Source organism: Myotis yumanensis, unplaced genomic scaffold (assembly GCF_028538775.1).
Source record: "Myotis yumanensis isolate MYYU_CA2020_CCGP unplaced genomic scaffold, mMyoYum1.0.hap1 SCAF_9, whole genome shotgun sequence".
Classification (NCBI taxonomy): Eukaryota; Metazoa; Chordata; class Mammalia; order Chiroptera; family Vespertilionidae; genus Myotis; species Myotis yumanensis.
Window position 1 is genome coordinate 238,037 of NW_027223760.1, and position 13,970 is coordinate 252,006.

The 13,970-nt window shown below is 44.6% G+C and overlaps 1 protein-coding gene across 4 annotated transcripts in view; it reads left to right on the plus strand.

The window, feature by feature from the left end:
* The window catches only part of NCAPG2 (non-SMC condensin II complex subunit G2), a 70,634-nt gene that overhangs the window by 16,166 nt on the left and 40,498 nt on the right, over positions 1-13,970 (plus strand). For all 4 annotated transcript variants that reach the window (XM_070423553.1, XM_070423554.1, XM_070423556.1 and 1 more), the window contains 4 exons: positions 1,451-1,605; positions 4,997-5,131; positions 11,783-11,877; positions 13,281-13,350. In XM_070423553.1, the coding sequence (XP_070279654.1) occupies positions 1,451-1,605; positions 4,997-5,131; positions 11,783-11,877; positions 13,281-13,350 (455 nt within the window). The remainder of the gene's footprint in view (positions 1-1,450; positions 1,606-4,996; positions 5,132-11,782; positions 11,878-13,280; positions 13,351-13,970) is intronic.

The window sequence follows — 13,970 nt, forward strand, 5'->3', positions numbered from 1 at the left end:
TCAACATGATTGAGGCAATGTATTATTAGCTGGATCATAAAGCAGAGAGGATGCCATACATTCTGGGATACATCTGAAGTAAGAGGCTTCACCTCAGGTATTAATTCTGATCAACTAAGCATCAGACTTGAGATGAATGGTGAGAAGGATTCTGAAGCTGCTTCTAGACTTAGAACTTTAATACATAAGCAACAGTTACTATGGTTAATGATGGCAAGAAAAAACACACCATGATCTATAATAAAAGGGTAATATGCTAATTAGACTGCACGTCTTCTGGACGACCATCCACACATCCTTCCTGACAAAGCCGGGCCCGGGCGAAGCCGCCTGCCGGCAGTCCTGGGCACTAGTGCCTACGGCTGGCTGCAGCCTGGGAGACGGAGAAGCTGCCCACTCCACAGTCCCAGGCACCAGCACCTGCGGCTGGCTGTGGCCCGGGAGATGGAGAAGCTGCCCACCCTGTGGTCCGGGGCGCCAGCACCTGCAGCTGCAGCCAGCCTGGGCAAAGCTGGCCCAGGTCCTGTGTGCCTATGGCTGACCAGAGGGAGGGAAGCCCAGGTCCCAGGTGCCTGTGGTCGGCTGGAGGAGGGAATCTTGGGTCCCGAGTGTGGGGCTGAGGCAGAGATGGTTAGGGGCAATCAAGCCAGCAGGGGAGCAGTAACGGATGATCAGTCTGGCAGGCAGAAGCAGTTAGGGGCAATCAGGCAGGCAGGCAAGTGTTTAGGAGCCAGTGGTTCTGGATTGTGAGAGGGAAGTCCGACTGCCGGTTATCCCCTGAGGGGTCCGAAATTGGAGAGGGTGCAGGCTGGGCTGAGGGACACCCCTGCCCCCATGCATGAATTTTGTGCACCGGGCCACTAGTAAACTAATATTTGCTTAGCAAACCTTTATAAGTCATCGTACTCTATTCCAGCGATTTTCAACTGGTGTGCTGCAAAAATTTTTTAAACATGCAGTACCTGACTGTTTAGTCAGGGACCCTGACTGCTTTTCCCTGAGATCTGGGCTGGGGAATATCTGGCCCACGGGCCGTATAAGGCCTGCAAAATCATTTGGTCTGGCTCTGCCAAGGCAACCGCAGGCGGGAATCAAAATTCAATAAATCTAGGAGCTTTTTTCATAGCAACATAAATTTATATTAAGTGAATTATATTAAGCACATGATGTTATAAGTATACAAATGGCCCTTGGCAGGAAAAAAGGTTCCCCACCCCTGCCTTAGATTGTCAAAAAAAAAATGACATTAGCCATCTAGTATTAATGAATCAGAATGACATCTGTTTTTTGTCAGATTGGCAAACAGTATTCTTTGGCGTGCCCCAGGATTCTTATGTTTAGTTTATGTGCCATGAGATGGAAAAGGTTGAGAATCACTGCTCTGTACTGTTGAGTCTGAACCAACATTGATTTTCCTTACCAATGGAACAGTTACTGGGCTCTCTTTTAGGTATTTTGTATGCACTACCTGAATCGGAACGAAAGCTGCAGAGCTCCATCCAAGGCTTGTGTGTGACGTGGTGGGAGAAGGGCCTGCCTGCCAAAGAGGACATGGGGAAGACTGCTTTCACCTTGCTGCTCAAGAAGAGCCTCCAGACGAAAACTGTATGTTTGCTTGTTTAATGTGTACTTGACTGAAGGGGGGTGGCAGGGGGTGGGTGGGGGAGGACTGTTTCAGCCTGTAGCCCAGGTCTGGGGACCTACAGACAGTATGTTTGAAGGTTGGATATAACTTGGCTCTTTCTCATCCTGTAATCTTTGGTATACAGTTCAGAAATCCAGAAAAACACACCCGAATCAGGAAAAAAAATGAGGAAGATAAAAATCACCCATAAGCCCACCACCAAGGTGATCATTGTTGTGTTGGGGATATTTAGGAATTTCTAGAAATGAAGTTGGTAATTCCCTAGATTTGAACTCAGAGCTCTTCATGCACATTGCCAACAGCTTTCTAGAAAGCTCAGGCCTACGCACATTGCTCCGTCAGTGAGTGGCCTCCAAGGAGCAGCCAGTTTGATGACAGGACCCTCAACTAGCTACAGAGCTTCTCCTGCTGCCCTAGGAGTGATGAACAGCCCTGTGCATGGCCGAGTTATCCTTAAGCCATCATCGATTTTTTTTTTAATATGTTTTATTGATTTTTTACAGAGAGGAAGGGAGAGGGGTAGAGAGTTAGAAGCATCGATGAGAGAGAAACATCGATCAGCTGCCTCCTACACACCCCGAACTGGGGATGTGCCCGCAACCAAGGTACATGCCCTTGACTAGAATCGAACCCAGGACCCTTCATTCCGCAGGCCGCCACTCTATCCACTGAGCCAAACCGGTCAGGGCTGATTTGTTGTTGGTTTTTTTATCTCTTTTTCGGCCATTTTTGTTTAGCTTTTAAATCACATATTCCTAGTATTCGACACCTTCCCTGTTCACTGCGGTTGCCAGTAGTCACATGGGGCTATTTAAATTTAAAGTGAAGAAAATGAAAGGTTTGGTTCCTCAGTTGCACTAGTCACGTTTCAGTTGCTCCATAGCCTGATGGGCTAATGACCCTCACGCTGGACAGTGCAGACAGATGTTTTCACAGTCGCAGGAAACTGCTGGGCAGCCCTGGGCATCAATGTCTCTGCTGGCTTTGGCTTGTTTTAAAAAAGTGTTCTCTCACCCTGGCCGGGTGGCTCAGTTGGTTGTAGTGTTGACCCACGTATCAAAAAGGTTTTGGGTTCGATTCCTGGTCAGGGCACATACCTGACCCGGGTTAGGGGTTTGATCCCCAGTCAGGGTGTGTAGGGGAGGCAATGGATTGATGTTTCTCTCTCAAATCAATGTTTCTCTTTCCCTCACTTCCTCTTTCTCTAAAAAAAACAATAAAAACATCCTCTGGTAAGGACTTAAAAAAAAGTGTTCTTTAGAGTTGCAAGTGACATTTGCAAATTTTTGGGGGGGTTTCAGTGAGGAGGTTTGATTTTTTTCCGGGGGGGTGGTTGAGTGAGGCATTTGCAAATTTTTAAGTCTGTTTTCTTTTGTCATTCTTCCATTTTGATAAATAATCTAGAATTATAATTATATAAAATATTTTTTTTTAATTAAATCTTTATTGTTCAGATTACATTTGTTCCTCTTTCCCCCCCTCCCCCATAACTCCCCTCCTCCCAGTTCCCACCCCACCCTCCGCCCTCACTCCCCACCCACTGTCCTCATCCATAGGTGCACGATTTTTGTCCAGTCTCTTCCCACATCTCCCATTCCCCTCCCCCCCCAAGAATAGTCTGTCCATTCCCTTTCTATGTCCCTGATTCATTATAATCACCAGTTCATTCTGTACATCAGATTATTTATTCACTTGATTCTTAGATTCACTTGTTGATAGATGCATGTTTGTTGTACACAATTTGTATCTTTACCTTTTTCTTCTTCCTCTTCTTAAAGGATACCTTTCAGCATTTCGTATAATACTGGTTTAGTGGTGATGAACTCCTTTAGCTTTTCCTTATCTGTGAAGCTCTTTATCTGACCTTTAATTCTGAATGATAGCTTTGCTGGATAAAGTACTCTTGGTTGTAGGTTCTTGGTATTCAGCACTTTGAATATTTCTTGCCACTCCCTTCTGGCCTGCAAAGTTTCTGTTGAGAAATCAGCTGACAGTCGTATGGGTATTCCCTTGTAGGTAATTGAGTCTCTTTCTCTTGCTGCTTTTAAGATTCTCTCTTTGTCTTTTGCTCTTGGCATTTTAATTATGATGTGTCTTGGTATGGTCCTCTTTGGATTCCTTTTGTTTGGGGTTCTCTGCGCTTCTTGGACCTGTAAGTCCATTTCTTTCACCAGGTGGGGGAAGTTTTCTGCCATTATTTCTTCAAATAGGTTTTCAATATCTTGCTGTCTCTCATCTTCTGGCACCCCAATAATTCTGACATTAGTGCGCTTGAAGCTGTCCCAGAGGCTCCTTACACTATCTTGGTATTTTCGGATTCTTTTTTTCATTTTGCTTTTCCGGTTGGGTGTTTTTTGCTTCTTCGCATTTCAAATCTTTGGCTTGATTCTTGCGCTCCTCTGGTCTGCTATTGGGTATAATATTCTTTATTTCAGTCCGTATGTGCTTAATTTCTAGTCTCTATCGTAGTATCGAGGGTCTCATTAGTTTTTGTGATGCTCTCCTCAAGTTTCTTGCAAGCCCTCAAAATTGCGTTTTTTAGCTCTATATCCTCCATTTCTGACATGTTTTTTTGTCTCCGCATTTTTTATGCTTTCTTGGTGCACCCCCTTGTGGTCTTTGTGCGCAGTCTTGTTCTAGGTAAGCCTTGATTGTTGTAGTTAATACTAGAGGGATTTGACCACCAGGCTGACTGGCTGTGAGAATCAGCTGTGGGAAAACTTCTGTCCTCTGGGGAGGTGCTAATCTAACCTTTGCCTGAGGCGATCCGGCAAATGGCTCTGCGCAGGGCTTGGGCGGGGCGGGATCAACAGGGCGGGTGGAGGGAGCAGTTATGGCTGCTCTCAGTCCCTTCCCAGAGGCTCTGCTTCTCAGAACCCCGGCAGCCGCCGCAAACCTTGGAGAGAAAGCTGCCCTCAGATTCCAGCTGATGCTGGACAATCCTGCTTCTCCCGTCTGAGTCTGAGTCCCTAGAGACTCGCCCGGATCTGGAGCCCAGAGTCTGAGACTCCCTCCCGACTGAAAACGACAACCGCGCCCTCAGCCACCAGCCTGCTTTGCGCGCGCACCTCAGTACCTTTGTATTTTCCACACTGCGCCTCCTCTGAGCCTCGGTTTGCTGTTCTCTTTCCTTCTAGTTGAAGAGTCTCTCCTCAGCCAGCTTTCCTGTGGTTCTGGGTGATGTCTGTTCCGTCTTTTAGTTGTATTTTTGAAGTGGTTGTTTGCGGCAGCAGTCTCTGGTTTTACCTATGCCGCCATCTTGGTTCCTCTAAAATATTTTTTGTTAACTTGAAATGTGACCTTACTGATTATTGAAAAACTCTAACGTTTTTCTTTTTTTGTCTTTCCTAGGGTGCAGACATAAGTCGGCTTTGGCGTGTTCATCAAGCTTTGTATTGCTTTGATTATGATTTGGAGGAAAGTAGAGAAATTAAAAATATGCTACTTGAGTGCTTCATAAGTGTTAATTATATCAAGAAAGAAGAGGTAAATAGGATTTTCTTTTCTGGTATATTTGTGACTGCTTTTTTTAAATATAGATATTTTTAATTGATTTCAGAGAGGAAGGGAGAGAGAGAGATAGAAACGTCAATGATGAGAGAGAATCATTGATTGGCCTCCTCCCTCATGCCCCCCACTGGGCATTGAGCCTGTAATCCGGGCATGTGTCCTGACCGGATCGAACCCACAACCCTTCAGTCCGCAGGCTGACGCTCTTTTCACTGAGCCAAACTGGCTAGGGATATGAACTGCTTTTTAAATGGATGTTTTCTCTAAGTTCACCTGATTGTTGTTATTACTGTGTCCAGTGTTTTAATGAGTCATCTTAGCTATCGAGAGCTATTTATTGCACAGTGTTTTCACTGCATGGCAGTACTAAGCAAACATTTTACAAGTCATTGCTTATTTAATCATTATATCAGATAGTAGCAGGGGCTGTCTGCAGAAACCATGATTGCATTTTAAATCAAGAATGATTAAAAATAAGGTTGAGAAAGCACTTCCCCATGGATTAGGTCTGACTCTTCTCTCACTTAATTCCTAATTGGCATATACTCAAAACTGTCATTACAGTATTTTTTTATTTCTTTTTTCTGCCCATCTAATAATTCGAAAGAGAGGCTCTGCTTTGGCCCTCTCACTGTCCATTTTGGTGGTCACGCCCATGTGTGGCTGCCAAGCATGTGAAATGTGGCCAAACTGTGGTCTTAAGTGTAAAATACAAATAGATTCAGAATTTAGTATGAATTATACCAACACATGGCCAGTCTTGTTTCCTCTATATTCCTACCACTGTCCACCCCAGTCTGGGATTGATCTGAAGCAAATCCCAGATGTCGACTTAGAATAGTGTTTTTTTTGTGTGTGTGTGTTTTTTAATTAAATCTTTATTGTTCAGATTATTACAGTTGTTCCTCTTTTTTCCCCCCCATAGCTCCCCTCCATCTGGTTCCCACCCCACCCTCTGCCCTTACCGCCCCCCCACTGTCCTCATCCATAGGTATATGATTTTTGTACAGTCTCTTCCCGAACCCCCCACACCCCTTTCCCCCCCAAGAATAGTCAGTCCACTCCCTTTCTATGCCCCTGATTCTATTATATTCACCAGTTTATTCTGTTCATCAGATTATTTATTCAATTGATTTTTAGATTCACTTGTTGGTAGATGTATATTTGTTGTTCATAATTTGTATCTTTACCTTCTTCTTCTTCCTCTTCTTAAAGGATACCTTTCAGCATCCTATCTAATAATAGACAAACATGGTAATTGACTGTACCTTTGCTATGCCTCCCATTGGCTAATCAGCGAGATATGCAAATTAACCATCAACAAAGATGGTGGTTAATTTGCATACGTAGGCACGAAGTGGCAGAGCAAAGACTGAAGGCGGCTCTGGCTGGAGCGAAGGCGTGGGTCCCGGGTGTCGGAGGAAAACCGGTGCCAGCAGCCAGGGGAAGGGAAGGCCTATTGCACGAATCTTTTCGTGCAACAGGCCTCTAGTTTCATATAATACTAGTTTGGTGGTGATGAACTCCCTTAGCTTTTTCTTATCTGTGAAGCTCTTTATCGGACCTTCAATTCTGAATGATAGCTTTGCTGGGTAAAGTAATCTTGGTTGTAGGTTCTTGCTATTCATCACTTTGAATATTTCTTGCCACTCCCTTCTGGCCTGCATAATTTCTGTTGAGAAGTCAGCTGACAGTCGTATGGGTATTCCCTTGTAGGTAACTGACTGTCTTTCTCTTGCTGCTTTTAAGATTCTCTCTTTGTCTTTTACTCTTGGCATTTTAATTATGATGTGTCTTGGTGTGGTCCTCTTTGGATTCCTTTTGTTTGGGGTTCTCTGTGCTTCCTGGACTTGTAAGTCTATTTCTTTCTATCTTCATATTTTTGGATTCTTTTTTATTTTTGTTTTTCCGGTTGGGTGTTTTTTGCTTCTTTGTATTTCAAATCCTTTTTTTTTTTTTAAATATATTTTATTGATTTTTTTACAGAGAGGAAGGGAGAGGGATAGAGAGTTCACAGGCCAACGCTCTATCCACTGAGCCAAACTGGCCAGGGCCGTATTTCAAATCTTTAACTTGATTCTTGGGATCCTCTAGTCTGCTGTTGGAACTCTGTATAATATCCTTTATTTCAGTCAGTGTATGCTAATTTCTAGTTGGTCCTTTTTCATATCCTTGAGGGTCTCACTAGATTTCTTGAGGGTCTCACTAAATTTATTGGCAGTTTCTAGAAAATTCTTGAAAAACCTTATAACTGTGGTTTTGAACTCTGTGTCCAGTAGTTTGCTTTCCTCCATTTCTGTCATTTGTGACCTGTTTCTTTGTCTCCGCATTTTGGCTGCTTCCCTGTGTTGATAGAGTGGCTTTCTGTGCTAGGTGTCCTATAGGGCCCAGTGGCTCAGCCTCCCCAGTCACCTGAGGTGGACACTCTTGGTGCACCCCTTTGTGGGCTTTGTCCACAGTCTTGTTGTAGTTATGCCTTGATTGTTGTAGGTATCTCTGGGAGGAATTGACCTCCAGGCCAATTGGCTGTGAGAATCAGCTGTGTCTGCAGTGGGAGAACTTGTGCTGGAGACACCCTTCTCGGGCAGGACTTGCTTCAGTGGGGCTTTGGTGCTCACTGAGTCTGCCCCCTGAGTGTGTCCCTTATGGATCTGAGGAGTTGTAATCTGGATGGTCCCAATCTGCCCACTGGGTACACAGGCTCTTGGATCTCTAAGGAGGTGCTAATTTAGCCTCTGCCTGAGGCTACCCAGCAGGAGCTATGGAGAGATTCCTCTTCTTTGTTTGGGGTTTGGAGTTGCCCAGATGAGGCCCCGCTGTGAAGCAGTGCGAGCTGCTATGGGGCCTTGGGCCTTCTTTTGGAAGTTCTGGGTCTCTCTGACCCAGCTGCAGTTCGTTAGGTAATTTTCAGATTGCAAAGGGCCAGGCCTTTTGTATGCAAAAGCCTCTGTGCACAGTTTGGGTGGGGCGGGGTCTCAGGGAATCAACAGGGTGGAGCAAACAGCTATGGCCGATCCTACCCTAAGAGGCCCCATGTCTCAGTGTCCCGGTAATCGCTGCAAGCACCTCTGAGAGAAAGCCGCCCTCGAGTTCTGACCGATGCCAGACAGTCCAGTTTCTCTCCGTATGAGTCTGGGTCCCCAGAGACTTCCCGGAACTGGAGCTCAGAGCAGTCGGGAGCTTGAGACTCCCTCCTGATTGAAAAAGACAGCCACATCCTCAGGTACCAGCCCCTTTCCGTGCGCGCTCGAGCCTCCGTACCTCTGCACTTCACTTCCGCAGCTCCTCTGAGTCTCAGTGTGCTTTTCTCTTTCCTTCTAGTTGTAGAATTTCCACTCAGCCAGCCTTCCTGTGGTTCTGGATGATGTCCGTTTTGTCTTTTCGTTGTATTTTTGAAGTGGTTGTGTGAGGCAGCAATTTCCGGTGTTTACCTATGCCGCCATCTTGGTTTCTCCTCTCTAGAATAGTGTTTATAAGGGGGTTCGGGGGGTGGGAGTGACGCAGCTTCTGTGATTGGTAATCTCATGTGGAAAGCTTTGAAAACACTTGTGTGACATGCTGACTCTTCCCGCTCTGTGGGCTCCGAAACGAATGCCATAGCTGTGTGACCATGTGTGCCTGTGCTTCACACAGCGCTGCAACCGCTGGGCGGCCCATCTGCTATCTCCCTGCCCTCACGTGGTCACAGCCGCTCTAGTGCTCCAGCCCGAACCTCTGGAGCAGGAGGAAGCAGAGAGGGGAAGGGCTTGTTGGCACTTCTACTTAATGTCGTCCCTCCGGGCTGGTTAAGTCACTGGCCCAGACCCCATTGTTAGATAGGGACACTAAAGGGAAAGAGAAAAGGGAAAAGACTCTGAGATTACTGTCTCTTTAGGTTTGATTTTCAATTAAGAGGAAAAAATAATGAAGGTGCTCAAAGACTTCAAGGTGAAGTTTTACAAAACACACATACTTTCTCAATCTAAACTTAGGCCCTGGCCGGTGTTCTTAGTGGTTAGAGCATTGGCCCATGCACCAGATGGTCTCAGGTTCGATTCCTAGTCAAGGGCACATTCCTGGGTTGCAGGTTCCTCTCATGTGGGAGGCAACCAATCGCTGTGTCTTTCGTATCGATGTTTCTCTCTACCCGCCCCCCCCTTCCATTCTCTCTAAAAATCAATGGAATAAGGACACATATGTAATACCTTAATAAAGAAGAAAAATAAATAAAAATCAATGGAAAAAATATCCTCGGATGAATATTAACAAACAAAAACTTACTATGAAAAAAGGATGTAAGATGTCTCAATAATTTCATTAGTTATATATTTAAATGATAATTTTTGGATATATTGGCTTACATAAACATTAAAATTAATTCTTTTTCACTTTTATTATGGTGGCCATTAGAGAATTAAAAACTACAGAGTGGCTTGCATAAGTCTGTGGGACAGTGCTGACTTGCTTTCTCTGGGTCTTTCCATCATTGTTTATTGAGCTTTGACTGTGTGCCCTTGCTAGGGGTGCAAAGAAGACTTGCTTGTATTTAGGATGCAGCCTTTGCGTTTGGTTGCTCATGGCCCGGCAGGCATATGTTGGTGGCAAAGGAGGAAATCGTCACTCCTCCCTGAGTGGGGTGGGAACAAACCTGCAGGAGGAGGAAGGGCTCCAGGTCAGAAGCTCCTCCATGGAGTGTGTGCTTGAAGCCTCGGCAGTCAGTGGGAGAGACAGGGTTTGACGCAGCCTGCCCCTCGCTGCAGCGCACCATCCCCGCCAGCCAGGTGCCAGGGCGGTGAGTGATTACTGACCACACTGACCAAGATCTTCGGCTTCTGGGGTCAGAGGGGCTGTGCTCAGATCCCTGTTTGCACACTTCATGAGGGCGGGCCTTCATCAGACCACTCTCAGCCTGAGTGTTTCTTTCTGTAAAGTAGCGATAGTAGCTGTGAGGCACCGGCCGCGATGCCTGGGAAACCTCCGCCAGCATCACAGGTGCTGAGCTTGCGGTCGCAGGAAGTGCTCCGATGGTGCTTATTGCTGTTATCGCATCGCCATCCTGTGCCTTAACCTCCAGGATTGTTAGGAAACTGGGGAGAGTAAAGAAGCTGAGAGTGGATTCAGACCATCAACTTTGTTTCCATTGGCTTACACATAGCAGTTGATGAGTTGCCTTTGTCTAACTTACATATGTATGTGTATGCACGTGTATGGCATAGACACACACACACACCCGAGTGCTGCAACTCTTCTTAACTGATGTGCCCTTTTGAATTTAAGATATCTAAACTTAGTTTCCTGTTAATCATTCATTTGTTTAGGTCAGTTTTTAGTCATTCTAAACAAAACATATCTTGTATTCTACTGACAAGTAAATAAATGATAAGTATTTCAGTAAATACTTAAAAAAAAACAAAAAACTAACTTGTTGCATGCATGGTTCCCCTGCCATGTGTGTGAAGGTGCTGCTTGGCTGTAGTTTCCATAGACTGTGTGCTGGGAGCAGTGAGGGGTGCTGTTCCCCAGGGAGGTTCTTGGTGGGTGTGTTCTATGCACTCTACAGAGGGTGACTATTCTTGCTTTTTAGGTTCATAGGTATAACCTAGTAACGTGAGTATAGTTAACACTGACTGTGTGCCCATGCTAGGGGTGCAAAGAAGACTTGCTTGTATTTAGAATGCAGCCTTTTGTGTGCCATCTAACTTGGGGACTGTGTTTATTTGAAAATTCTAGCTTAGCAGCTACTTAGCCTCTTAAATTTGTAAGTCCTCAGTTTTCTCGTTTATTAAAGATAAAATGGCTTGGCCAATGTAGCTCAGTGGTTGAGTGTCGACCTATGAACCAGGAGGTCGTGGTTCAATTCCCAGTCGGGGCACATGCCCGGGCTATGGGCTTTGATCCCCAGTGTGAGGCATGCAGGAGGCAGCCGATCAATGATTCTCTTTCATCATTTGTTTTTTTTCTCTCTCTTCCTCTCCCTTCCTCTCTGAAATCACTAAAAATATATTAAAAAAAAAAGATGAGCCCTAACCGGTTTGGCTCAGTGGATAGAGCATCAGCCTGCGGACTGAAAGGTCCCAGGTTCGATTCCGGTCAAGGGCATGTACCTTGGTTGCAGGTACATCCCCATTTAGGGGGTGTGCAGGAGGCAGCTGATCGATGTTTCTCTCTCATTGATGTTTCTCTCTATCCTTCTCCCTTCCTCTCTGTAAAAACTCAATAAAATATATTTTTAAAAAAGATGAAATGAACTAATATTCGATTCCATTCCCACCCCAAAATGGGAGATTTTGAACATTCTTTACTTCAGGTTATGTGGACATCTGTGACAGCCAGGTGAGATGTGTATGGAATCCTTAGCTTACCTCAGAGCCCTGAGTTGCTGCCTGTCTGTCATCCTGCAGTCGAGTGAGGAAGGAGCTCAGTGGTGCTGCTGCCACGGCGGTACTGCAGGGCTCCCTGTGCCATGCCCGCACCGGAGGGGCCGCTCTCCAGCACAGCTCCCGTCTGGGTTCCAAGTTCTAATTGCAGATGCTTCCTGGTTGGGAACAGCAAACTTAAGTGTTATTAAACAATCAAAGAATTGTTCTTTACTTGCTGGGAACTTTTTATGTGGTTTCAAATTTATCATTATATCCTATTTTCTTGTAGGGAAGAAGATTTCTTAGTTCTCTCTTCAGTTGGAATACAAATTTTATTAAAATGATCCATGGAACCATTAAAAACCAGTTACAGGGATTACAGAAGTAAGTATTAAAGGTAATATTTTGTGCTCTCTTAATCTGGTTTTGAAAGTTTTGACCTGAGTTTTTAAAGTTATATTAATCTTTTGGAAACTGTAGAAGTTACCTCTTATTTATTACTAGAGGCCCAATGCACGAAATTCATGCAAGGGTAGGCCTTCCTTCCCCCAGCTGCTGGCACCAGCTTCTCTCTGGCACCCGGGACCTGGGCTTCCCTTGCAGCCCCGGCTTCATCCAGAAGGACATCTGGTTGAATTAGCATATTATGCTTTTATTATTACAGATGATTCGTTTTGTAACTAGGTAGTATTTTCCCCTGTACAGGAAATAATTCTTTTTTAGTAATGACTTAAAATTAAGATGTTAATTTGTGGTAGTTCTTTAAATAGTCAGATTATCCCCCAGTTAAATCTCAGCCTCAGTCACAGTAAAGCCTGTCTCACTAGCACATCTGCTACCATTTGAATGTCACGTCTGCTCCTCACTCACTAAGCACTGAGTTACATGGGGCGGAGCCCTGAAGGGAAGAGTGCTGAGACACAACCAGCCCCACCCCCCCACACACACACACTAGTTGTTGCTCACGGTGAGGGCTGTTGTCTGCTGTCTGCGGCTGCAGAACCATGTTGGAGCTGCTCTGTGCTGGGCGCTCAGTCTGCATTTCAGAATCAAACCCTCAGCCTCTAGAGTTGGCTTGCTGCTGCCTCCCCTCTGCCAAGCAGCAGTGTGAGTGCTGGGCTCCGACACACCTGACCCTCTTGCTGCTGAGCTCCTGCTGCTTCTCAGGACGCATTGCTTCCTCATTTGCAGAATTTTGGGTTGAACCAGTGGAGTCCTAATTATTCTCTAAAGCATTGGTTCTCAACCTTCTGGCCCTTTAAATACAGTTCCTCATGTTGTGACCCAACCATAAAATTATTTTCGTTGTTACTTCCTAACTGTAATGTTGCTACTGTTATGAATTGTAATGTAAATATCTGATATGTAGGATGGTCTTAGGCGACCCCTGTGAAAGGGTCGTTCGACCCCCAGGTTGAGAACCGCTGCTCTAAAGTCATCTCTGGTATTTTAGGGAATTAGTAGCCTAAAAGTTTTGAAAATTTTATGTAGTTTTAAATTTTATTTAGATTTAGAAATTTAGTTCTAGGCTTATGTTCCCATAGTTTCCCAGAAAACAGTCAAGTTCTGGGGGAGCCTTGATTGAGAAGGAAGAACATAGTTTGATACTAAACTCTCAAAACTCTCTTCTTTTCGTACTTACTGCTGTGGGTAGCTAACAACTCTCCACAGTGACTTCGCAAAGCACTCCCGCGCCCACGCTCTTCCCTGGGGCAGGAGAGTTCCTAGAGCGATGCACATTAAAAGTGTAATTCTTTGCATTACATTTTTTTTTATTTTTAAAATAGATCCTTGATGGTACACATTGCAGAAGTTTATTTCAGAGCTTGGAGAAAGGCTTCCGGGAAAATATTGGAGGTATTTTTATTTTATTAAATGTTAACGCTTTGTTACGTTCTCCTTGGAAGAGTGATTCAAAGCCTGTGCTGGAAAAAATGAAAATCCTGTGCTGAGGCTCTGTCAGTATTGATAGTTTGGGCATATTTTGGGTTAAACAAAACATTGTTACAATAAATTTACCTGTTTCTTTTTTCTGTTTTTAATGTGGCCACTAGAAAACTTAAAACTGCTCTTATGTCTCACCTATTTCTGTTGGATAGTGCTGCGTGGGAACCTCAGCCACTTGTTTTAGTTGCATTATTTTCCAGAATTTAAAGATATTCATTTTGAATATGGCTCACCTTTAATGACTGTATAATATCTATATTATGAAGGTATGGTGATATAATTCATAATCACAATTAAGTATTCAAAAATACCAAAAAGTATCAGTCTTATATCCTTTATATTTTTCTCATATTAGGTTCTCAAATGTGTTTTCTTTTCCTCTGAGAGTAAAGTTTTTGCTTTAAGTAAAAAAGGGGTCTTTCCTTTGGAGGAATGGACCCTGAGTTAGTGGGTGGGGGGCCGGTTTGCAGGCAGACAGGGAGGGTGCCTGATGCTTGGAGTTGATTTCTATCTACTCTGCTCTGTGCCTG